We start from the raw sequence: 24,475 nt of genomic DNA on the forward strand, positions 1-24,475 counted from the left end.
ATCTTGCCATTTACAATGACATGGATGGAGCTAGAGAAGATAGTGCCAAGCAAAATAAGCCAGTCAGAGAAAGACAAATACCATATGATTTCACTCCTATGAGGAATTTAAGAAACAAAACAAACACGGGGGGGGGGGGGGTCAGGGAGACAAACCAAAAAAAAACCCCAGACTCTTAACTGTAAACGACAAACAGATGGTGACCAGAGGGGAGGCGGGGAGGGATGGGTGAAATAGACGATGGGGTAAATTAAGAGCACACTTAGCTCGATGAGCACTGGGTGATACATGGAATTGTTGAATCACTATATTATACACCTGAAACTAACAATACACTGGAATTAAAATCTAAACAGATCCTTGGAAATTATAGATATAGGTCAGGAGCCAAACTCTGGTGGGTCTATTTCAGTTCGCGGCTGAACACACTGAAAAAAATTGTTTTAAAAAAAAAGCCTAATGATTTGTTGTGACTGACTCCCTTATTCCAAGAACGCTTGTTTTTAGTTTGTCTTCATGCTTACGTTTCTGCATTAATGGAACAAAATCAAGTCTTTGCCACTCAAATATTTAGATGAAATAATGAGCACAGAAAAATAAAATGCATGGGGAGGGTCGTTTGTCATTGTTCAAAAGTAGAATCAGACTATACCTCTTTTTAAAAATCCGTTTTGGCCACATAACAGTAACTCTGAACATCCGTTCCATATCACTCCTAACGAGCTCTTCAGTCCTTCGGAAACACCGAAGCAGGAATCTCAGTAGGATTAGGGGTGAAATAAGGTTTCTCCTGCATTCTTAAAGCAATAACAGTGAAACTGTTGGGCCTTCTGGCTTGCAAGAGAGGATCCCTAAAACCTTCTGGAGCCCTGAAATGTCTGTTCATTAAGTGTGGGAACAGAGTTTGCTGCTGAGTCCAGTTTGTCTTCTGGGGTGAAGGGGAAGGTGACATTGCATCACCCCGACAGGGGCTGTGTGCGTGAACGTGTGTTACTCCGAATTGTTGGAGCATGGGACCTCACTTCGTTTCTATTTCCTTTGTAGGCTTTGGACTTCTTGTTGCTGCTGTTTGCAGCCGCAGTGGTGACATGGGCAGACCACGCCGCGCCTCTCCTCCTTGGCCTCAGCGCCAGCTGGTTGCCATGGCATCGGGAAGGTGGCCCAGCGGGGTCAGCTTCAAGCTTCCTTGGCAGGAGTCCAGTGCACAGGGTCACTCTGCAGGAGGCTCTCACTCTGCTTCCCGGTAGCATGCCCCTTCTGCTGCAAAAAGAGCCATGGAAGGAACAGACCCAGAAGGTGAGGTTGGCAGCCCCCTGCTGTCAGGGCAGGTGGCCATCTTCTCTTGGGCAATTTCTGCCGTAGAATTGAGGTCGGCAGTTCAGTGAAACCGCAGTCCCCCCGCGGGCTTTCATCCTCAGCCCCGAAGCGCGGCCAGATGCAGACCCTCAGAGACTGAGGCTGACTGCTGGCCAGAAGCAACAGTGACAATAGCAGCAACTCGCTTCCAGTGGGAGGTGAGGCGGGAAGAAGAGCTTATACTTGCCCTCGATGTGTTCTTGATCCTGGGGCTGAAAGGAGGAGTGAGGCTGTGAGTGCTCAGAATGTCCGCGTGAGGACAGATGGGAAGGCAGGTTCAGGGCTGCAGGGATCGTAGGACCGGGAGATGACAGCGGTGCTGAGCAAGGGTGGGGACGATCTGTCACGGGGGGCGGGGAACGGGCGTCGGGAGCATGCACATCGCTTGTTCGGTCCTGCAGCCACATTCCGGGGCCCGTCCTGCTCCTGGCCTGAGCTCGATGACGTGGGGAAATTTGTGAAGGTCGTCACCCTAGCCCTCAGGAAAATCCAGACTGTAGGAAGCACCTTTTCGTTTTTAATGTTGAGCTTCCGCAGGCCCCTGGCCGCCGTGCGGAGCTTGCGGAAATACCGTGCTTCCTCCACTTCTCGTTCCGTGGCTCTGAGCAGCCTTTAAGACACTTGATTGAAAGAGTCTTTTTTGAATCCCATTTAATGAAAACTGGATTTTTATGAGTTTGAAAGCTTAAAGCGAACTTTTTGTGGCTTTTTGTGAAAATCTGAACATTATTCTTTACAAATATTTCTGAACTATGGACCCACAGGTTAGCCATCGCACAGCTCCACTGAGCATGTCAGTTAAGAGGCTTGGTTTTCGTAAGCATTCGTATTATCCCAAATGTGGTGTTTCCTGTTTCATTTTAAATCAAAATCAATTCAGATGTGGTATCCCCTTGTGTTTTTTCTGGCCTAGGACACCGTGATCACTTTGGGCCACAGTGCAGTCATCCTGTGTCTGTTACGTATTTATTTACTTACCAGTCGGCTATCATAAAACAAATTTGAGAAAAAGAAATTTTTTTAAAAAATTTAATCAAAACAGAGAATTAGGAGTATTTTCTTTCGTCTGACTCTTTCTTGCAAGCCAGTTTCTATGTCCAAAGTTAAGCTACCTGGTACCTATGACTAATATACGTGTTTTAGTCGGGATTGGCAACATTCAGTCATTAATGAAATTATCCTCTACCTAATTCAGAAACAATTTTGGCTGTACCCTGGGAGATCAAACTCCTGAGTCGTCTGAGTTTCTACTTTCTACCTCATTTGTGGGATTTATTTGCAGTTAACACACTTGGCTCTGCCTAATAAATTATTTTATGCCTTTCTCCTGCATTTCAACTTCCTGTTTCAATTCCATTTAGGCACAAATTGTTCTCATCTACGGAATATCTGATTTAGAAACGGGCTTACGTCTGATGTGTTTCCCTATTTACCTCCTACCGTACGAGCCTGGGCCTCGACGCGTGCAGCGTCAGGCAGCAGGATTCAAAGCAGCACGAGGCTCTGAACTGGGTTGAAATCTGGACTCTGCCTTTCACCGGGAGTGGACTCGGGCAAGGTTCTTAACCTCTCGGGTGCCCTCAGAGGGATGAGAGAGGAAGCTCATGGCACACTGGAGGCCCACTGGGCCCATGTCTACCTTGCCGCTGAAGTCTATAGCAGGTCTCAGGGTATTTCACTGGGAAAGGAGTTTTGACTTTGCTGGCTCATTGGCCTAAATGGGAGCTGTGTCCAGCTTCCCCATCTCTTAGGCCTGGTCCCCTTCTCATCTCCAGTCGGCGAGCCCTGCAGAGTGCATGTCTGCAGGCCCAAGGGCCCGACCGCGCTCTCACCAATAGTCGGACTGTCTTCACTGACCCTGCTCTTCCTTTTCACCGTAGTTCATTGACTGGCTCCTTGGCATCATGGAAAGCCCTAAAGAAGGCCTCTCGGCAAAATCCAGGGATCTTTTAAAAGGTATGACTTCAGTACTACGTGCCCAGCCGCCCGCGGCTGTCTTTGCTACAGAAACGGCATTCTCGTGAATATCGGCTCCTGAAAGGGCTCATCTGAAGTCCGTGTAGAGAAGTAATCTGGACTTGTCACTGTGCGGCATTTCGAAGTAGAAAGTAGATTTAAAAAGAGTTCCATGCCTTTAAATGTAACTTTTATTTAAATAGCTTTTAAATGTTTTATTATGATGGCAAACTTTCACTTTAATGAAATTTTAGAAAATTTAGGAAAGAGCAAAGGGAATCCAGAGTCCCATTGCCCGGTGGCAGTTTTGATATTTTTTCCCTAAGAAGTTTTTGCCCTCTCTGCGTGTGAGTGTTGTTCGAACATATTTGTAACCATTGAGCAACTGAAAAAATACACACAGACACTTTGAGCACTGCCTTTTTTATTTAAAAGTTACGTTTAAAGCATTTTAACCTATTCCTATATTGGCTTCTTCATAACATTTGTAATAGCTGCATAGCATTTTGCCGAGAGGATTGGACACTTCCCATGCTTTCGGGCGTTTGAATAGTTTGTGTTTTTTATACTTCTCTATAGATTTGTTGAACTATGACTGTAGGAACCACACACATAGAATATCTTTCTGTGAGAATGATGTACGTTACTTTATTCCGAACTGAGAAGTCTTTTGGGCGTTGGTCCTGTGGCCTGAGACAGCTTGTACTGTCATCTGTATCTTGGGACTTGGGGGTCTGGTCCACGCATGGCTGCCGTTGAGATGGCCCCTGACATGCTGTAAGGTAATGCACTGGGAAGTCTCAGCTCGGGAAAATCACTTCCTGGCCTACACTTGCGATGATTTATCTGGCCAGCCTGGAGTCTTAGGATGACCATATTTTATTCTAATTACAGTATAATTTGTTGGTTGCCAAACAAGTAGGAATTCCCTGATCGGTTGGTTCTGATCGCTCTCCCTACCACCGCCCCCCACATACGCGAAGGGCGTGTTTGGGAAGTGGATTGAGACCAAGCGCAGAGCTTCGCTGGGCATGCGCACCGTGGTCTGACATATGCTACTCGATCCGTCCCTTGAGACTTGCTAGCATTTCCTTCATTTGTTTGTCTCAGGGAGCGTGAGCTCCTTTTTAATGGCCATGGACCTACAACACCATTGGTTGCTGCAAACAGACACCGTTTTAGGTCATGAAGATAGCAAACAACTTGATACTGATAAGGAAAATAGTTATTTGGGTCAAGGAAGTACACGTTCACTTGATTAGATCGTCAAGGGCTTATTAGAGTCACACACAAGAATGGTGTAATTGGCTCACCTACATTTCCTCCCTATTATATTTTAACTAACATCTCAATATATTTATATTAATATCCTAAAATAACATCTGTAATAAGTGACCTAGAGGCATTACACAGAGCTGCCCTACTTTAAATTGACCCCCGAGGGACCCGTGATGAATAAGAAAAGGTGTGGACTTGTGAGCATGCCATGGAACACAGAGTCGCACAGTCACGCCTGCTCCATCGAGCAACGAGGACCTAACTTCTTTGCAGGATCAGTTTTTATTTTTCTTCCTTACCTTTTAACTAAACATCTAATGGAAAAATCATATTCATGTAGAAAAAACACAGAAATCGGTAAGTAGCTTTTTTACAAAGGGACACACCTAGGCGATCATCACCGGGATGAAGGAAAAAAACCAGCACCCAGAAGTCAGCGTTTGTTAAACTCTGCAGAGTTTCCTGTGAACTGATTGCAGAAGAACTTAACAGCAAAGAAACCCTTTCCCCCAGATTTTATTAATCGTGTCGTACCATTCAAATTCTGCCTAAGGCTTGATGGGAATTCTTAGTCTTGAAGATGAGCCCAGTAAGAAGCAGCCAAGGTCTGTTCGGACACGTTTTCCATCTAAATGACCTTTTCAAATGCAGTTTCACCAAATGCAACAGTGCACTTTACTTTTTTTTTTGTCCCCTTAGCCACCCTGCTGTCCTTGAGAGTTCTCCCCGAGTTTAAGAAGAAAGCTGTGTGGACCAGAGCGTACGGTTGGTGAAGCATTGGGGTGGCCAGCAGCATCCTCAGCTGGATGTGGAAAACCATAGAAATGGAAGAAGGTTTTCAGAATTCGTGCCTGGGAGCGCTGAGCTACGATGCAGAGGGTCGGGGGGCATGAAAAGGTGGACGCAGAATGCCTGACCGGTGCGTGCCAAGAGAAGGGGGCATTGCTTTGGGGCCCAGGCCAGTTGGAACTGAAACCAGAACTTGAATTTTCTTTTATTTGGCTAGAGTTCAACCTGAAGATTTTCTTTGTGAAGAGTTGACTACATTATCTTCTCCCCGTAAATTCTAGTAAAATAATCTTGTGAATTTTGTGCACGTGACTTCTTTGTTTTAAGGCACGGGGAAGGTTTTGCTGGCAAAGCCAAACTATAGTGGTGACATCGGCACCCTGATCGATTTCCCATGAAGTTTCTAGAGGATATTCTCTGACTCAGTGTTTTCTTATTTTTACTGATAAAACACTGTCTTGGAACTTCTGTCCACACTTAAAAAATTAGCCTGGTGTGTGTCGAACGTTAGCTGAATCAGATTCATTCTTGGTGGCTATACTTTTCGTATGCTTGGGTCTCTTGAATGCAGTTGAAAGTTTCTCAATTCAAAATAGCTTCAACCAAGGAAGAGAATGTTAGGTCACAAACCAAGAAGTTCAGGAGTAGATCTGATCAGGTCAGTCAGCTGCACCCAGTGAGTCAAACAATGCCATTGTGGCGTAGATGGGATCACGCAATGTAGTTGGTAAGATGGCGACCGGCAACTTCAAAGGGAAGGAAAGGTGTCTTTGCTCGTGGGTGCGGCAGAAGCAACATGGAGAGGACTCTGGTTCTGCTTGGGTCACATGAGAGTCCCTGAACAACTCTGCAGGCCTTGAGAGTTGGGGTACTTCTAATGGACCAGGCCTGGGTCCTACCTGAACCGGCTTTCCTCCGGGAGAAAGGTAATGGAATGCTGGGCAAATATCTCCTTGAAAGAACAGTGTGTTTTATAAGTACACATCTCTGTCCTAAGCAGGGTGACTGGTGGCCTAATGACAAGTAAATGAAGTTACACGACCGTGTCCTGAAGGATAGTTTATTCAAGGGCTTGAGAATCAGCCAGCATTTGATCTGTTTGCTGCTTGCTTTTCCTTCATGCTGGCTTGAACCAACCATGTGAACGTACTGATGGAGACAGACAGATAGAGTCTCTGGGGAGAGAGGGTGTGCCACCCGAATAATACACCTTTGTGTTTCCGAGGCCATAGCAGTGCCTGGTACTTAAAAGCACCGTAGAGCCTTTAGCATTATTCCCGTGTGACATGTACATTCATGTTGTCATTAAGTGAACCCACCTACCACTTAGGTTAAAAATAGCTCTCCTAGTTTTATTTTCCGAATATATGGATTTAGGATTCCGGGTTTCAGATATTTGTGGTTCACTGTGTACTTCACACTCTGTTCTTTCTTTTGCTGAACGTCAGTACGGCGCCGAGATGCTTGCAGAAAAGGGGACGGGAGGGCGAGCTTTCAGGGTGTATTCACCTGCAGTGCCAGCATTTCATTTTTATTACCTCCTCGGAGGCCGGGCTGGAGGGAAATGAATTAGCAGCGAGCATGTTCTGGGAGAAGCCGGCTTCTCTTTCCTTCCCACTGCATACGCTTTGTTTTCCTTCCGACCAATTAGTGATCGCAATTCATCTAACATTTATTGTTAGGTGCCAGACAGTAAGTTCACTAGAACTTTCTCATTATCTAATTTCACTCCTACAACAAGACCGTGAAGAAGCGTTTTCTATTTTAAAATGGAGAAGATACATCTAATAAGAGGCAGAGCTACGTAGAACACCGAAGCCTTAACCCCACATCCAGTGATCTTCCTGCTGCATCGGGGCATTAGCGCGCGTTTTAAGAGGAAAACTATGAAGGATGAAGCCTCTTGCATGCTTCATATGGTTTGCTGTCATCAGATAAAAGAAATAACCCTGAAGCACGGGGACTATCGTCAATAATATTGAAATAATGGTGGCGACAGATGGTGCCTACACTCACCGTGGCACACGTCGCGAAATGCATAGAGTTGTCAGACATCTGTACTGACACCCGAGACTAACAGAACATGGTATGTCCACTACAAAACCAAAAATCAAAAAAGGACACCGCCTCGTGTTCTAAGCTGCGGGAACTGGGAAGTCGAGGAGTTGTAGTGAAAAGGAACAGGTCTTGGTGGGTTGAAGGACTTTAAATTCCTGGGGCAGCTTGCAAACGGGGGTGGGGGGAGAGAACAGTGAAGGGGAAGTGGGCTCTGAGGAGCCCAGCCTGCCTTTCTCTTCTCCGCCTGGTTTCTTCTCAAACTCTGTCCTTGCTCCTGCCCTTGACAAGAAAACAGAAGGGTACAAAATGGAGGCTCTCAAATACATCAGTATCCTTTCTTCCCAGGCCAACCCCTCTCCTGTTTTTGTTTTCAGGGGTCCTGAGCTTCAGATTTGTAGGATTTTCCTATCCTTGGTTACCTCTAAAGAGTCAAAAAATGTAAGATGCTAGGGGTGCCTGGGTGGCTCAGACGGGTAAGCAACCAACTCTATTTTTTTTTAAAAGATTTTATTTATTTATTTGACACAGAGGCAGCGAGAGAGGGAACACAAGCAGGGGGAGTGAGAGAGGGAGAAGCAGGCTTCCCGCTGAGCAGGGAGCCAGATGCAGGGCTCGATCCCAGAACTCTGGGATCACGACCAGAGCCGAAGGCAGATGCTTAACGACTGAGCCACCCAGGCGCCCCAAAGTGACCGACTCTTGGTTTTGGCTCAGGTCATGATCTCTCGAGCCCCACGTAGGGCTCCGTGCTGGGCTTTCAGCTGCTTGAGATTTTCTTTCTCTCCCTCTGCCCCTCCTGGGCTCACTCACTTGCTCTCTCTCAAAAAAAAAAAAAAAAATAAAAATAAAATCTAAATTTGAAACCTCAAGTTTCTCAAATCTAAGCACACTAAGATATTGGGTCACGGATAATAACACTCTTTGTCTTGGTTACCTGTATGACCTCAGGTCAGAGTTGTTAACTCCCTCAGGATGGCTCACCTTGTTCTCCAGAAACCAGAAGTCTCTGCCTTTTGAGACCGGATGTTCCAAACTATGCATGGAAGCACTTCCTTCACAAGGCACTTCAGCTGGATTTTGAAATCACAAGTTGCCAAAACAAAGAGCATGCTGGGACAGACTAACAAATGAACGTGTGGGGTGAGAGCCTTACGCATCTCAGAACACTCTGACTCTTGATTTGAAAAGTGTGCGTTTGGAACAGATGTTGGCATCCACGCATGGGCCTAAAATCATCTTTGTGTTTTGTCATGTAATGACTCCATGGTAACTAACTACAAGGCTGTTAATAACTTTTTGAAGTTAATTGTCAGAAGTTTTCCAAAATGATTTTAACAAAATATAGTGATACTATAATTATAAAAGGAGCAGGACTTTGTTAGGGACTCAACTACTATCTTGAAATAACTCAGTAACTTTGAAAATAAGCAGTTTACGCTTTTGGTAAACATTTTCGTACATTGCTGTTTTAGAAGGGAAATCCGACCTTGTGCTTAGGGGGATGGGGCCTTCCCTAAAGCCAGAGCTGCAGGCTAGGCCTCTGGCGAGTCTGTGTGAGATGCTCCACCAGCCTATTCCCAGCAGCCGGCAGTTCGGATGGACCCAGGGGACAGAACGTGGCTGCAACAATTCACATCCATCGTCCTACCATCGCAGAAAACCACCTGCCGGCGTCAGCTTCATGTAGAAATGAGTACCGTCAGCTCTCTGGTCCTGGATGAGGTAATACGCTTTTATATTTTCTGGAAGGAAATTCTTTATTCTGATCCTAAACTCTCAAGTCTCATTTTTTTTTAAATGTAAGATATATATAGTAATTATGAAGTTGTGAGTGTGCACGGAATGTGCTAATTTCATAAACAGTATGGAATTCTTTAAAATTGCCACTTAGAAAGATGGTCTTATTGTCAAACATGAGGAAGTTGTGAAATAATTTTTAGCGAAATTATTGGATATGAAACTAAGTAAAAATGACAGGGATGACTCCCTGACTTTGGTTTTATTTCCTGGATACAAGGAATAACTTACCTCACAAAGTAGTTGTGAGGATAAAAGAATACAAAAATATGCTTTATAAATTCTAAAATGTAATAGAAATGTTACCACTTTTAGATGTTTCACTGAAAATAGCTCTCACGTTTGATGATCTGTATGTTGGGACTTGGGAAGATAATGGAAGTTTAACAAATTGTTCTCCCTAAAACATTCTAAAACCAAGTAGCCCATTAAGAAAGGACACTTAGAGAAGTTAAACCTTCTTTTTGTCTCTTCTAAACATGAACTGCCCTTTGAGAATAATCAAATCTAATTGAGACATCACCTAATTAATCGGATAGATTTCTTAAAACAGGTCTTTTTCTGGAGGTCCTGGTAGTCATCTACAAAGCCAGAGCTGCACAACTCCGAGTGTGTACCGTGTGCCCGGAGTGAACAGGGCGTGACATTCCTGCCTTCACACAACTTACATTCAGAAAATATAAATCAGGAAACCGTCAGACAATTTTAACGCTTCCAGGAAACGTGTCACACACCTCCTACTTCTGTGTGGCTCTGTATCACTTTACAAGGTTCAGTTTACCACACTGCATTTGTTCTTTACAACGAGGTTGGGCAGTTAAGGAACGGAACTCGGGGTCATTCGCTTAGTGAACGGTGGAGCTGGAGTTCACATCAAACCCACTGCTCTTACTTCCGTCCGGGCCACGGTCTCTCACAGGACCCCCGTGGCTCCGCTGAACACCATAAAGTGAGTACACAGTGGACACCTACACTTACCCGCTGAATTCAGGCATGTTCTCAACTAGTTGAGTTTCGTATGGGATTGACGGTTACCTTTACTTAAGGTGGGATTTTAAACTCTACCTACCCTAGCAAAGATACACGAATTCCTCTAGCATCTTTTAACTAAACATACAGTAAATGCCATCACCTCAGTTCTAAAAGCAGAACCACATTGTATGGTGGCTTTTATATAAGTTTGATTTTATTTGACAGCGAGAGAGGGAACACAAGCAGGAGGAGCAGCAGGCAGAGGGAGAGCCAGGCTCCCCCGCTGAGCAGGGAGCCCGACGCGGGGCTCGATCCCAAGTCTCTGGGACCATGACCTGAGCCCAAGCCAGATGCTTAATTGACGGAGCCACCCAGGACCCCCGTATAAGTTCTCGTAGCAGTTTTCTGTCCGAAGCTGAAATACTTTAGACTCAAACTGTAGTGTGTGAGGGGCATGGGCAGTTCCTGGGTCCCAGGGGAGCCCACCAATCTGGGTCCTAGGTGGCACCCTGTTAGTTCTAGGACTGTTGCTCCCTGGAGTATACTTTGAAAAAGTGCTGTATCAAAGGTAACATAGCAATTAGAGCCAGAAGCCGAAAGTAAAAATGATCTGAACAAGGGAAAATATCACGTTTACAAAGGAAAAATAAGCAAATGAGAGGAAGATGTCGGGGAAAGCGGAGATCATTTGTAGCATATTTTAATTTTAAATCACTTTGATACTTTCCCACAATAAAATGTAACTTTCTTTGTACATAAATGTAAGATTCTCTGTGGAAACATTTTGGATACAGATGTTACAGCTGCATCATCTTGTAAAAGAAATACAAAGTCTTAGAGGTGCAACGTGCTCCAGGTAGGCAGAATAAGGTATCCTCAAACTAACAGCATAACTTCTTTTCGGGACTTCAGTGAGACGTGGTACATTGTTTAGTAACCAGTGTGTTTGCAGGAGGCCTGGTGAAGTTTTATAATTTTGTGCCTACAGTGTGCCAGGCACCCCACTACATTTAAGTGTCTCTTGAAGGAACACAGACGTGTATGCAGCAACTAAGAATCAACTCATTCTAACGTTCACCTGTCTATTGAACAGAAACGTAAGACCGGGATAAGTGCAGTTCTTGAGAAAGCATACTGGGGGAAAATAAAATGCATCAATATTGAACGGATACTTTTGGAAGAAGTGTTACCACTTTTCTTTTTTCCTTTTTTTTTTTTTTTAAAGATTTTATTTATTTATCCGACAGAGATAGAGACAGCCAGCGAGAGAGGGAACACAAGCAGGGGGAGCGGGAGGGGAAGAAGCAGGCGCCTAGCGGAGGAGCCTGATGTGGGGCTCGATCCCGCAACACCGGGATCACGCCCTGAGCCGAAGGCAGACGCTTAACCGCTGTGCCACCCAGGCACCCCGTGTTTCCGCTTTTCATTCAACTATTTTGATAAAGTAAAAGCCCAGGGACTTTGATGATATTAGTGTCTGTGCGTTGTATTTTTTTTGGCAGACTTTTGCCAAGTGATGAAATCAATGCTTTGAAGTAATTTTCATTCAGAGCAGTTTTACCCCCCCACCCCCCACCCCCTTTTTTTAAGCTCCAGAAGCACTGCTGATGGTGAGTACTACACCTTAGCTTGGACTGACAACTCCAAAGACTTGTTTGTTTTTTGTTTTTTATGGTTTTGTTTGTTTTATAGAGAGGAAGAGAAAGGGAATTGGGGAGGGACAGAAGGAGAGAGAATCTTAAGCAGGCTCCACACCCAGCACAGAGCCCAATCTCATGACCCTGAGATGATGACCTCAGCTGAAATCAAGAGTCAGACACTTAACCAACCGAGCCACTCAGGTAGCCCAAGGAAGATCATTTTAGAAGTCGTGTATTATGCTTTTAAAATATCTAGTAGTTTGCTGTCTCATTATATTTATTAGATTTGAGAAACTAAGCCTTTGAACAAAATGCAATAGAGATTTGATGGACAGTTAAAGAAATCAACTTGGCAATCTGGGTAATATCCAGTTAACTAGGTAGATGTGTACTGTCTAGGTTTCTTGAACTTGAAATGACATCCGTATTTCCACTAACCTCTAGTGAAATTTTTCTTTCCCTTATGAATACAGGCAACCAACAATAACCGTTGTGACTGTGTCACCAAAGGAGTCACAGATCTTTGTTACAGTTGTTGCAGGGGACTGAAATTATTATCAATCCAGAATTATCAATTGTGTTTCTTTTTAGTCTGTTTTAAGAAGTTGGCAGGTTCTTAAGGTAATTTAAAAATTTAATAACAAAACTTTAATTTCTTATGACCCAGTAAGATAGCTTGATTCTTAATCTGCAACTGTAGTGATTCTAGATGTGTGTAGTCCTTCAGCAATCTACGTAGCCATGTTGACTGAGTCACCTAAAGTTGGCGAAGGGATTCTGTTCTCTTTGTACAATAAAGCTTTCGGTATTTTTTAAATTTAGAAGTAAAATAATAAGTAACTTTAAAAACAAAACGTAGCTTTTAAAAAGCTCTTATTTGAGAGTGGGAGGGGTGGAGGGACAGGGACTAGCGGACTTCCTACTGAGCAGGGAGCCCGGATGCAGGGCTTGATCCCAGGACCCTGGGATCATGACCTGAGCCAAAGGCAGGCTCTTAACTGACTGAGCCACCCAGGCGCCCTTGTTTATTTTTTTCAGAGGGGGAGAGGGAGAGAAGCAGACTCCCCGCTGAGCACAGAGCCCAACTTGCAGCCTGAACTCACAACCTGAGCCAAAATCAAGAATCGGATGCTTAACTGACTGAGCCACCCAGGTGCCTCAAAATGTAGCTTTTTAAAAGGGTAATTTTATTTATTTTAAAATTCCAAATAGGATACTAAATTTACAAAGATATCAATTATTAATACTCAATTGTTTCTTTTTAAATATTTTATTTAGTTACCAGTTTTTTTGTAACTACATTTTACTACCTGGTTTTTATGTCATAAAGTATTTAGTAAACTTTCTATACAGTTACTGGATAATAAGATTCTAGAATTCTTTCAAGAAAAGTGAATATACACCAATGGAACAGAAATGATATTAGTCAATTATTCATGTGTTTTAGATCTTCAAAGAGTTTTCAAAACTCTAGGTGATGACGTGTGTGTGACATAGTTATTAGCAATAATTCAGTAATAATATGAAACACCACTCATTCTTCATTGCCTTGCCTCCTTTAAAATAATTTACTGTAGTTTTACCTTTTTTCTCCCTGTAAGGTAAGTATATGGCCTGATTTCAACCCCCCGCCCCAGAAAAGGAATATGGAACATTCTTTGTATATTTACCAAGTCCAAATATTAATGGGTACTCTCTCAAGGTTTGGAAAATGTATACTTTTCTAAGCGTGTCTCATGTGTAAGATGGGGGTGAACTCTGGCCCTGGTGACAACCACAGAACATATTTCACGTTGTTGCCCTCCTGGGGAGTCGCTATTTGCGAACTCCAAAGTGAAACGAAATAGATGTAAACAGGTACAATTCTGGCTAACAACTTTGGTTTCTCACTTTAATTGAAGCCATTCCAGTTAATCTATGTCTCATTCACCTTACAGGAAAACAAACTTGTATAAAGTCCACAGCTTTGGTCAAGTAGGTTGTACAGAGAATGTGTTTTGAAAATCTGCAAGGATGACAGGCTGCTGCGATCTAGTTTGAGAAGAACGGCTGTGTCGAGTACCAGCTATTTTCCCACCGAAGGCTTCCTGTGCTGGTTGCTGCAGCTGACTCCACAAGCCTGTTTTTTCTTACGTCACGTCGGAACGCGTGCTTCACATTTTCTTCTTTTTAAAGGGAAAGACTCTGAGGACGTCTCTTCTTTCTGAGTAAAGATGACCGTAGGTATAATACATACCTAACATGGAGAAGGAAGGGGCAAAAGTAAGGCTGATTAACCATTTCTCTGGACAGAACCATGGTTTTAAAATACAGTCAGGGTGCTGCTTGGAGTCTGAGGACAAGACCCTTGCAAGGGAGACTCAAGGAAGGAACATGTAAACCAGGGTCCAGGACAGGGAAGTAAAGCAAACTCCTCTGCCCTCCTGTTTTGTTTAAGGCAAGGAATGAATTTCCCCCTCTTTGGGTAGCGCTCTCTGCCACCCCTCAAGTTTCACATCTGTCTTCTCCCTTATGCATTGTTCTTGTCTGATACTGACTGGCTCTAGAACAACGACCTTGGGGATTTGTCAAGGTTAGAGCTGCAGAGAGTGAAATGTAATCACAGAAGTCCTTTGCCAATTATATTTTCTTAACATTTAAGTTTTTGTTCCACGCATTTTTCTTGTGGTGTTAGCACCTACTCCCACGTGCCTGCTGGGAAATGCCAGCACATAAAACCCAACAAACAGGAAACAAGACAGAAATGGCCCAGCCTGCTTAGTTGGACATCTGTGTTTTCTCTGTAGATCCCTGTATCCATGGTCAGACTTCTAAGTTTCCTACACGACTCAGGTATGACCTGCTGGTGAACCTGTTCTTGTTTATACAGTGAAACACTGATCTATTTGATCTTGTGATGTCCTGCAAAAAGCACGATAACTTCTAGGTGCTTTCCTAACAAGCCGGGCTTCCTTCTCGTTTCTCCCATGTCCACAGACCTTTCTGTTAAAGTAGATAGCAGCACACACCAGAAAGCACTGGAAGAGTGCAAAAACAAAACAAAAGCCACTTACCTATAAAGAGCATCATGAGATATATTTTCAGCACGTACGGGAAATAGATGGGTAAGTCAAAGGGCAGCTTTGTGGAGTAAGTGCCAAACGATTCAAAGTAAGGCAGCGACTGATAGATGGCAAGCGCTGTTTGAAGAACAGAGGAGGAATTGTGAAAGGCCCCCTCATATCACTACAGGGATGTATGTACGTAAATGTCGACGGAGTTGAAGGAACTTTGAACTTTATGACAGTTGCTAAATCCTGTAGCTAAAGCTACAGCTTGATACAGAAATCAGTGATTTAACAGGCAAGGCCGTTACCACAGTGTGACTCGTTGAACTTTTCTCCATTTTATACTTGGTTATACCTACACAAAAATCATTTCTGTTTCTTGAAATGGTCTCCCCCCAACCCTAGTCCTCTTCTCACAAATAGGAAAATGAATTTGAAAAATGCTGCATATAGTTTCTTCTTGGTACCATAGAGATTCTGAAAAGCTCTGCAGTAAAGAAACTGGTTTTACTTAACATTTTTTCAGCTTAACTGGCCTTGGAAGAGCACCTCCTTCCTCCTCACCCACTAGTAGAACTTACTTAAAGAATGCTGAGAAACTCTGGGAGAAATGGCGGCCAAAATATTTTGAAGGAGGAGGCTGGTGTCAGATAAGACACGGAGGGTCAGAGAGGCAGGGGCAGATGGTGGGGTAGGAGGGTCCTGAGCTCACCTCATCCTGTGGACACCCCAGGTGAACAGCTACATCTGCACAACTCTGAAAACCACCGAAAGACAGAACAGACCTTCCACAGCTAATGGTAGAGAGAAGGTCACATGGAAAAGGGTAGGGGGAGTGGAGTTGTGGCTGGTGCCCCGGTGAGACTAACCTCAAAAGGGAGGGACACTACAAGCATGGAGAAGCCAGAGGACCACACCCCACACCAGAGACCTGTGGCACTGGGGGGATCTGCACTGCAAACATGAGTCCCAATCACATCTGGCTTTGAAAACCAGTAGGGCTTATCTTTGGGAGCCTTAAAAATCAGCAGGATACAATGTGAGTAGAGGGAAGGAAATCATAAAGGTCAGAGCAGAAATAAATAGAGACTAAAAGCAATAGAAAAGATCAATGAAACCAAGAGCAGGTTCCTTGAAAAGATAAAAAATTAATAAACCTTTAGCCAAGCTCATCAAAAAAAAAAAAGGAGAGGACCAAAATAAAATCCGGAAACAAAACAGCAGAAAGAGTAACTGACCTACGTAAATACAACAGGTTATGCACACGTACACGCCAGCAAACTGCACAGCTTAGAGCAAGTTCCTAGAAACGTACACCTTTCCAAAACTGAATCAGGAAAAAATAAAAAATCTGAATAGACTATTAGTAACAAAGTTGAATGGATAATTTAAAAAATCCCAACAAAAGTCCAGGCTAGATGGATTTGCAGGTGAAGTCTAACAAGCATTTAAGAGTTTATACCTATTCACGGCAATCTATTCCAAAAAATAGAAGCGGAAGGGAAGCTTCCAGATACATTCTATGAGGCCAGCATTACCCTGATATCAAAACCAGGCAAAGACACTACCCCTCCAACCCCCCCAAAACACAGGCTATTATCCCTAAATCCTCAATAAATAGCAAACCACATTCAGTAATATTCCCCATGATTAAGTGGGACTGATTATGGGGATGCAGGCGTGGTTCAATATTTGCAAATCAATGTGATACGATCAATAGATGAAGAAAAAGCATTTGACAAAATTCAGTATTTGATCATGATGAAAACTCAACATAATAAAGGCAACATATAAAAAAGCCCAAAGCTATCATATTCAATAAGAAACAGAGCTTTTCTTCTAAGATCAGGAACAAGTCAGATGTCTACACCTCCTGCTTTATAGTTACTAGAAGTCCTAGCTATATCAGACAAGAAGAGGAAACAAGAGGCATCCAAAGTGGCAAGAAGTTAAACTCACTGCACACGACAAGATACTATACATAAAAATCCTAAAGACATCACAAAAAGAAAACTATTAGAAGTAACAAATTCAGTAAGGTTGCAGGACATAAAATTAACACATAGAAATCAATTGCATTTCTATACACTAATAATAAAGTAGCAGAGAAATTAAGAAAACAACAATCCCATTAACAATTGCATCAAAAAGAATAAAATACTTAGAAATAAACTTAACCAAGCAGTGAAAGACCTATACTCTGAAAACTATAAGACACTGGTGAAAGAAACTGAAGATGACACAAATAAATGGAAAGATATACCATGCTCATGAATTGGAAGAATATCATTAAAATGTCCATACTACCCAAAGCAAACTACAGATTTAGGGCAATCCCTATTCAAAATACAATAGCATTCTTTATAGAACTAGAACAAATCATCCTAAAGTTGGTACAGAATCACAAAAGACCTCAAACAGCCAAAGCAATCTTGAGAAAGAACACAGCTAGAGATACCACAATTGCATATTCCAAGATATATGACTAAGCTGACATAATCAATATAGTACCGGCACAAAAATAGACGTATAAAGGGGCACCTGGGTGGCTCAGTCGGTTAAACATCTGATTCTTGGTTTTGGCTCAGGTCATGATTTCAGGGTCATGAGACTGAGCTCGACATCGGGTTCTGCATTCAGTGGGGAGTCTGCTTGAGACTCTCTCTTCCTCTGCCCACCCCCGGCTCTAAAATAAATAATTTTTTTTTTAAACAAAAATAGACATGTAGGGGATATCTGGGTGGCTCAGTTGGTTAAGCATCCAAATCTTAATCTCCTCTCAGGTCTTGATCTCAGGGTTGTGAGTTCAAGCCCTACACTGGGCTCCACGATGGGCATGGAGGCTACTTAAAAAAAAAAAAAAGACCTAGATTAATGGAACAGGATAGCCAAGAGATAAACCCATGCCTATATATTTTGTCATAACAAAGAAGGCAAGAACATACAATGGGGAAAAGACAGTCTCTTCAATAAATGATGCTGGAAACACTGGCCACATTCAAAAGAAAAACTGGACTTCTTTCTTATATCAGACACAAAAATAAACTCAATGGATTAAAGACCTAAATGTGAAACCTGAAACCATAAAACTCCTAGAGGAAAACAAGCAGTACACTCTTGGATATTTCTCTTAGCAACATATTTATGGATAGGTCTCCTCAGAAAAGGGAAACAAAAGCAATATAAAGTATTGGGATTACACCAAAATAAGATTTTGCGCAGTAAAGGAAACCAACAAAACAAAAAGATAACCTACTGAGTGGGAGAAGATATTTGCAAATTATTTATCTTATAAGGTATTAGTATTCAAAATATATGAAGAACTTATATAACACCAAAAACGCAATTCAGTTTGAAAATGTGCAGAAGACATGAACATACATTTCTCTGAAGAAGACATACAAATCCTCAACATCACCAATCATCTCAGAAATGCAAATAAAAATCACAATGAGATATTACCTCAAAAAAACAAGTGTTGGCAAGGATGTGGAAAAAAAGAAACCCTTTTGCTTGCACTGTTGGTAGGAATGTAAACGGGTGCAGTCACTGTGGAAAACAGTAAGGAGGTTTAAAAAAAAAAATCAAATACAGAAATACCACTATGATCCAGTAATTCCAAAACTGGGTATTTACCCAAAGAAAACAAAAACATCAATTCAAGAAAATAAATGCATCTCTCTGTTTACTGCATCATGATTTACAGTAACCAAGATATGGAAGCAACCCAAGTGTCCACCAATAGTTGAATGGATAAAGACGTAGTGTGGTGTGTATACACACAAATATACACAACAGAATATTACTTAGCCATAAAAAAGAAGGAAATCTTACCATTTGCAAGAACATGGAGGGACTAGAGGGTACTATGCTAAATAAGTCAGACAGAAAGACAAATGCCATATGGTTTCACTTATATATGGAATCTAAAAAACAGAAGAACAAAAAGCAGAAACAGACCCATAAATACAGAGAACTGATGGCTGCTACAGAGGCGGGGGTGGGGGGTTTGGGCAAAATGGGTGAAGGGGAGTGGAAGATAAAAGCTTCCAGTTATGGAATCAATGAGTCGCAGGGCTAAAAGGTACAGGACAGGGACTGTAAGCAATAGCACTGTAATAGTGGTGCACGGTAAGAGATGTAGCTACCCTGTGGTGAGCACAGCATAACACAGAGCTGCTGAATCACTATGTTGTATGCCTGAAACTATTATAACATCGTGTGTCACCAATACTTCAATAAAAAAAAAAAATCAGTGGGGCTTAACTCCAGGAATGTTAAAAATCAGTAAGCTTAATGCCAGGAGAGTCAGAGGGCAATAGGAAACTGAGTCCCAGCATTTAAGGACCCAGCATAATAAGTAGCTTGGCAGAGACTCAGTGCAGAAAAGTACATGGGGTACATGTCGAGGAAATTTACTGACTAGCAGTTTGAAAAGTACATGGGGTACATGTCGAGGAAATTTACTGACTAGTCTTAAATTGTGTGCTAGAAGGGCAGGGATCTTCAGGAGATTTCTCTGGGAACAAAAGTGCTGACAGGTGCCATTTCTCTTCCCCTCCCCCAGCCTAGATGGCTAGACGCTTATGGAAGTTAGCGCTAACCCTGTCTATCTTGCTAGCACCATGTGATTGACCTGACCCATCCAACCTGCCCCCTTCAGCAGGCAACCCTCCAAAGGGGCTCCTGCCCTGGGGAGGGGAGAAATAAGCCCCACACACCAGTGCACCCACAGTTTCAGCAGCCCGGGATCTTTGCTGGCTGTGCAGGGAGTAAGCCCTGCACTTTGGTGCAACAGAAATTGTGCTAGAGTGCCTAACTGCAGACACAGGGCTGACTGCTGGTCTTCCCACCAAATAGTCACAGAGGCCTCAACCAGCCCTCTCAATAGTGTAGGGACCAAACCCTGCTCAGTGTGCCCACAGCAGGCAAAGTGGGTCACAGCAGCTGGCTAAACTGAAAGCAGCTATGGCTCAGCCACAGCAGTAAGGCACATTTAGCCCACACAGCGGACATTCCTAAAGTGCCTGATTTTGAAGACCAAGGGGAAACTGTGCTACAGGACTCCACAGGACCTCTTCAATATAAGGCCACTACTTTCAAGACCAGGAGATGTAGCTAATTCATCTAATACACAAATACAAAGGGTTAGACAAAATGAGGAGACGGAGGAATATGACCCAAATGAAAGAACAAAATCACAGTAAAAGAGCTAAATGAAACAACCAATGCGCCCGATATAAAGAGTTCCAAGTAATGGTCATAACGATACTGGATGTGAGAAAGAGTGGATGATCCCAGTGAGAACTTCAAGAAAGAGAAAATAACAAACCAGTTAGAGCTGAAAAATTCAAAAAATCAAATAAAGACACTGGAATCAAGAGCAGATCAGAGGATGCAGAAAGATCAACAATCTGGAAGACAAGGTAATGGAAAGTAATCAAGTTGAACAACAAAAACCAAAAAAGAATAAAAAATGAGATCAGTTAAGGGAACTCAACATCATCAAGGGTAACATCATTCACATTATAGGGATGCAAGAAGAGAGAGAAGGGAGCAGAAAACATTATTTGAAGAAATAACTAAAAACTTCTCTCATCTGGGAAAGAAAAGAGCATCACATTTCAGGAAGCACAGAAAGCCCCTAATGAGATGAATCCAAGGAGGTCTACACCAACACACATAAATTAAAATGGCAAAAAGCAGTGATACAGAATGAATTATTTATTTATTTGACAGAGAGACAGACAGCGAGAGAGGGAACACAAGCAGGGGGAGTAGGAGAGGAAGAAGCAGGCTCCCAGTGGAGGAGCCTGATCTGGGGCTCGATCCCAGAACACCGGGATCACGCCCTGAGCCGAAGGCAGACGCTTAACGACTGCGCCACCCAGGCGCCCCTGGAATGAATTTTTAAAGCAGCAAAAGAAAACCACTGCACACAGGGAAATCCCCAATGGCTATCAGCTGATTTTTTTCAGGAGAAACTCTGCAGGCCAGAAGGCAGTGGCATAATTAGACCAGATGGCCCTAACAGATATATACAGAACATTCCATTAAAAAACAGAACATGCATTCTATTCAAGTGCACACAGAACATTCTCCAGGATACATCAAATGTTAGGCCACAACACAAGTCTCAAAAATTTTAAAAAGACTTGAAGTCCTATCAAGCGTTTTTTTCAACCATGACATTATGAACTAGAAATCAATTATAAGAAAAACTTGAAAAGAATACAAATACGAGAAGGCTAAACATGCTATCAAACAATGAATAGGGCAACAAAGAAATCAAAGAGAAAATTTTAAAAATACACGGAGACAAATGAAAATGGAAACACTGCAGTCCAAAATCTTTGGGATGTGGCAAAAGCAGCTCTAAGAAGGAAGTTTATAGCAATACAGGCCTATCTCAAGAAACAAGAAAACTCTCAAACAATCTAAAGTTATACCTAAAGGTATACTCCACATACTCTAAAGGAGCTGGAAAAAGAACAAAGCCTAAAGCTAGTAGAAAGTAGAAGGAGGGAAATAATAAAGACTAAAACAGAAATAAGTGAAAAAGTAAAAAAAAAAAAAAAAAAAAAAAAACAGATCAATGAAACCAAGAGCTGGTACTTAGAAATAACCAAAATTGATAATTCTTCAGCCAGACTCATCAGAAAAAAAGAGAACTAAAATAAAATTAAAAATGAAGGAGAAGAAATAACTGATACCAGAGAAATACAGAGGATAAGATAATATGATGAAAAATTATATGCCAACAAATTGGACAACCTAGGAGAAACAGAAAAATTCTGAGAAATATACAATACCCCAAAAAGTGATTAAGGAAGAAATAGAAAATTTGAACAGACCAATTACTAGTAATGAAATTGAATCTGTAATAAAAAACCCAACAAACAAAAGTCTGGGACCATATAACTTCACAGGTGAATTCTACCAAACATTTAAAGTGTTAATACCTGTCTCAAATTATTCCAAAAAATAGAAGAGGAAGGAAAACTTCCAAACTCATTCTACAAGGCCATCATTACCCTGATTTCAAAACCAAAGACACTGTTAAAAGGGAAAAAGAGAAAAAAAAAATACCTACAGCCAGTATCTCTGATTAACAGAGTGCAAAAATCTTCAACAAAATACTAGCAAACTGCATACAGCAATACATTAAAAAAGATCATTCACCAGGAACAAGTGAGCTTTATTCCAGGGATGCAAGGGTGATTCAATATTTGTAAATCAGTAAATGTGATAATATCACATTGACAAGAGGAAACAAAACCCATAGGACCATTTCAATAGATGCAGAAAAAGCATTTGACAAAATACAGCATCCGTTCATGATAAAAACTCTTAATGAAATGGGTTTTGAGGGAACATACCTCAACATAATCAAGGCCACATGTGAAAAACCCACAGCTAACATCATAATGCTGAAAAACAAGGTTTTTCTCTAAGATCAGGAACAAGACAAGGATGTCCACTCTCACCATTTTTATTCAACAGAGTACTGGAAGTCCCCGCTGCAGCAATCAGAGAAGAAAAAGAGGTTTCCAAATTAGCAAGGAAGAAATTAAGCCAGCACTTTGCAGATGACATGCTACACCACATACAGAAAATCCTACGGACTCCACTAAAAAACTATTACAACTGATACATGAATTCAGTAAATTTGCAGGATACAAAATTAACAGAGAATTCTGTTTCATTTCTTCTATACACCACTAACCATTTACACTTGCGTCAAAAAGAATAAAATACCTAGGAATAATCTTAACCAAGGAGATGAAAGACCTACACTCCACAAAATATAAGACCCTGGTGAAAGAAACTGAAGATGACACAAATGGAAAGATCTACCATGCTCACGGATTGGAAGACTATCATTAAAATGTCCATAGTACCCAAAGCAAACTACAGATTCAATGCAATCCCCATAAAAATATCAATAGCATTTTTCATAGAAACAGAACAAATAATCCTAAAATTTGTGTAGAACCATGAAAGACCTTGAATAGACAAAGGAATCAAGAAATCTTGAGAAAGAAGAACACAGCCAGAGGTATCACAATTCCAGATTTCAAGACATGTGACAAAGCTATAGGAATCCAAGCAGTACGGTACTGACATAAAAACAGATACACCGATCTGTGGAACAGGATAGAGAATCCAGAAAAAACCCCATGCCTATACACTCAATTAATTTATGACAAAGAAAAGAATTTACGGTGGGGAAAAGACAGCCTTTTCAATAAATGGTGCAGAAAAAAAACGGGACAGCTACATGCAAAACAATGAAGTTGGACCCCTTTCTTAGACCGTACACAAAAATAAACTCAGAATGGGGGCGCCTGGGTGGCACAGCGGTTAAGCGTCTGCCTTCGGCTCAGGGCGTGATCCCGGCATTGTGGGATCAAGCCCCACATCAGGCTCCTCCGCTATGAGCCTGCTTCTTCCTCTCCCACTCCCCCTGCTTGTGTTCCCTCTCTCGCTGGCTGTCTCTCTCTCTCTGTCAAATAAATAAATAAAATCTTTAAAATAAATAAATAAATAAAAAATAAACTCAGAATGGATCAGAGACCTCAATGTGAATCCCAAAACCATAAAACTCCTGCAAGAAAACATAAGCAGTAATTTGGACATCACCCTTAGCAACATACTTATAGATAAGTCTCCTCAGACAAGGGAAATGAAAGCAAGCTTAACTATTGGGACTACATCAAAATAAAAAGCTTTTGCACAGCAAAGGAAACCACCAACAAAATAAAAGACAACCTACAGAATGGGAGAAGATATTTGAAAGCAAAATATCTCACAAAGGGTTAATGTCCAAAATATATAAGAACTTATACAACTCAATACCAGACACTTGGTTAACTATCTGATTAAAAAACAGGCAGAGGACCTGAACAGACATTTTTCCAAAGAGATACAGATGGCAAATAGACCATGAAAGGATGCTCAACATCACTAGTCATCATGGAAATGCAAATCAAAATCATAATGAGATATCACCTCACACCTGTCGGAATAGCTAGTATCAATCAATCAATCAATAAATAAATAACAAATGCTGGTAAGGATGGGAAGCAAAAGAAACCTGATACATTGTTGGTGGGCACGTAAATAGGTACAGCCACTGTGGAAAATAGTATGGAAGTTCATCAAAAAAATTAAAAATAGAAATACCATACCAGGGAACTCATACTTACTAGGAAATGTCACATTCAAATATTAAATGGGAATGGGGTGAGCAGTCTTAAAGGTACAGAGACCCTCATGTTGAACACACACGAGTGCACTGCATGAGTGAATGCTTAAAATATACTTAAGATTTTGTCTAATATATTTCTTTGTGAGAAATTATTGCTTAATAAAATGGATAATTAACAGTGTTAGCTTAAAAAATAAAAAGAAATACCATACCATCCAGTAATTTCACTACTGGGTATTTAACCAAAGAAAACAAAAACACTAATTTGAGAAGATACATGCTCCCCTGTGTTTACTGCAGCACGATTTACAATAACCAAGGAAGCAACCCAAGTGTCAACAATAGATGAATGGATGAAGATGTGTTAATGT

At 41.9% G+C, this 24,475-nt stretch overlaps 2 protein-coding genes across 7 annotated transcripts in view; one reads left to right on the forward strand and one right to left on the reverse strand.

Annotated features, from left to right (window-relative positions):
- FOCAD (focadhesin) overlaps nucleotides 1-5,677 on the forward strand; it is a 297,831-nt gene extending 292,154 nt beyond the window's left edge. For all 5 annotated transcript variants that reach the window (XM_026506454.4, XM_048223032.2, XM_044386894.3 and 2 more), the window contains 3 exons: nucleotides 1,045-1,296; nucleotides 3,237-3,312; nucleotides 5,290-5,677. In XM_026506454.4, the coding sequence (XP_026362239.2) occupies nucleotides 1,045-1,296; nucleotides 3,237-3,312; nucleotides 5,290-5,363 (402 nt within the window). In that variant the 3' untranslated portion in view covers nucleotides 5,364-5,677. The remainder of the gene's footprint in view (nucleotides 1-1,044; nucleotides 1,297-3,236; nucleotides 3,313-5,289) is intronic.
- Nucleotides 5,678-13,100: 7,423 nt separating this feature from the next.
- The window catches only part of HACD4 (3-hydroxyacyl-CoA dehydratase 4), a 36,673-nt gene continuing 25,298 nt past the window's right edge, over nucleotides 13,101-24,475 (reverse strand). The window contains exons 6-7 of one of the 2 annotated variants that reach the window (XM_026506451.4): nucleotides 14,900-15,025; nucleotides 13,101-14,082 (exon numbers count right to left, since the gene is read on the reverse strand). In XM_026506451.4, the coding sequence (XP_026362236.2) occupies nucleotides 14,000-14,082; nucleotides 14,900-15,025 (209 nt within the window). In that variant the 3' untranslated portion in view covers nucleotides 13,101-13,999. The remainder of the gene's footprint in view (nucleotides 14,083-14,899; nucleotides 15,026-24,475) is intronic. The other variant, XM_048223370.2, reaches the window with a different exon arrangement.

The sequence above is a fragment of the Ursus arctos genome, unplaced genomic scaffold, assembly GCF_023065955.2.
Source record: "Ursus arctos isolate Adak ecotype North America unplaced genomic scaffold, UrsArc2.0 scaffold_18, whole genome shotgun sequence".
NCBI classification, from domain to species: domain Eukaryota; kingdom Metazoa; phylum Chordata; class Mammalia; order Carnivora; family Ursidae; genus Ursus; species Ursus arctos.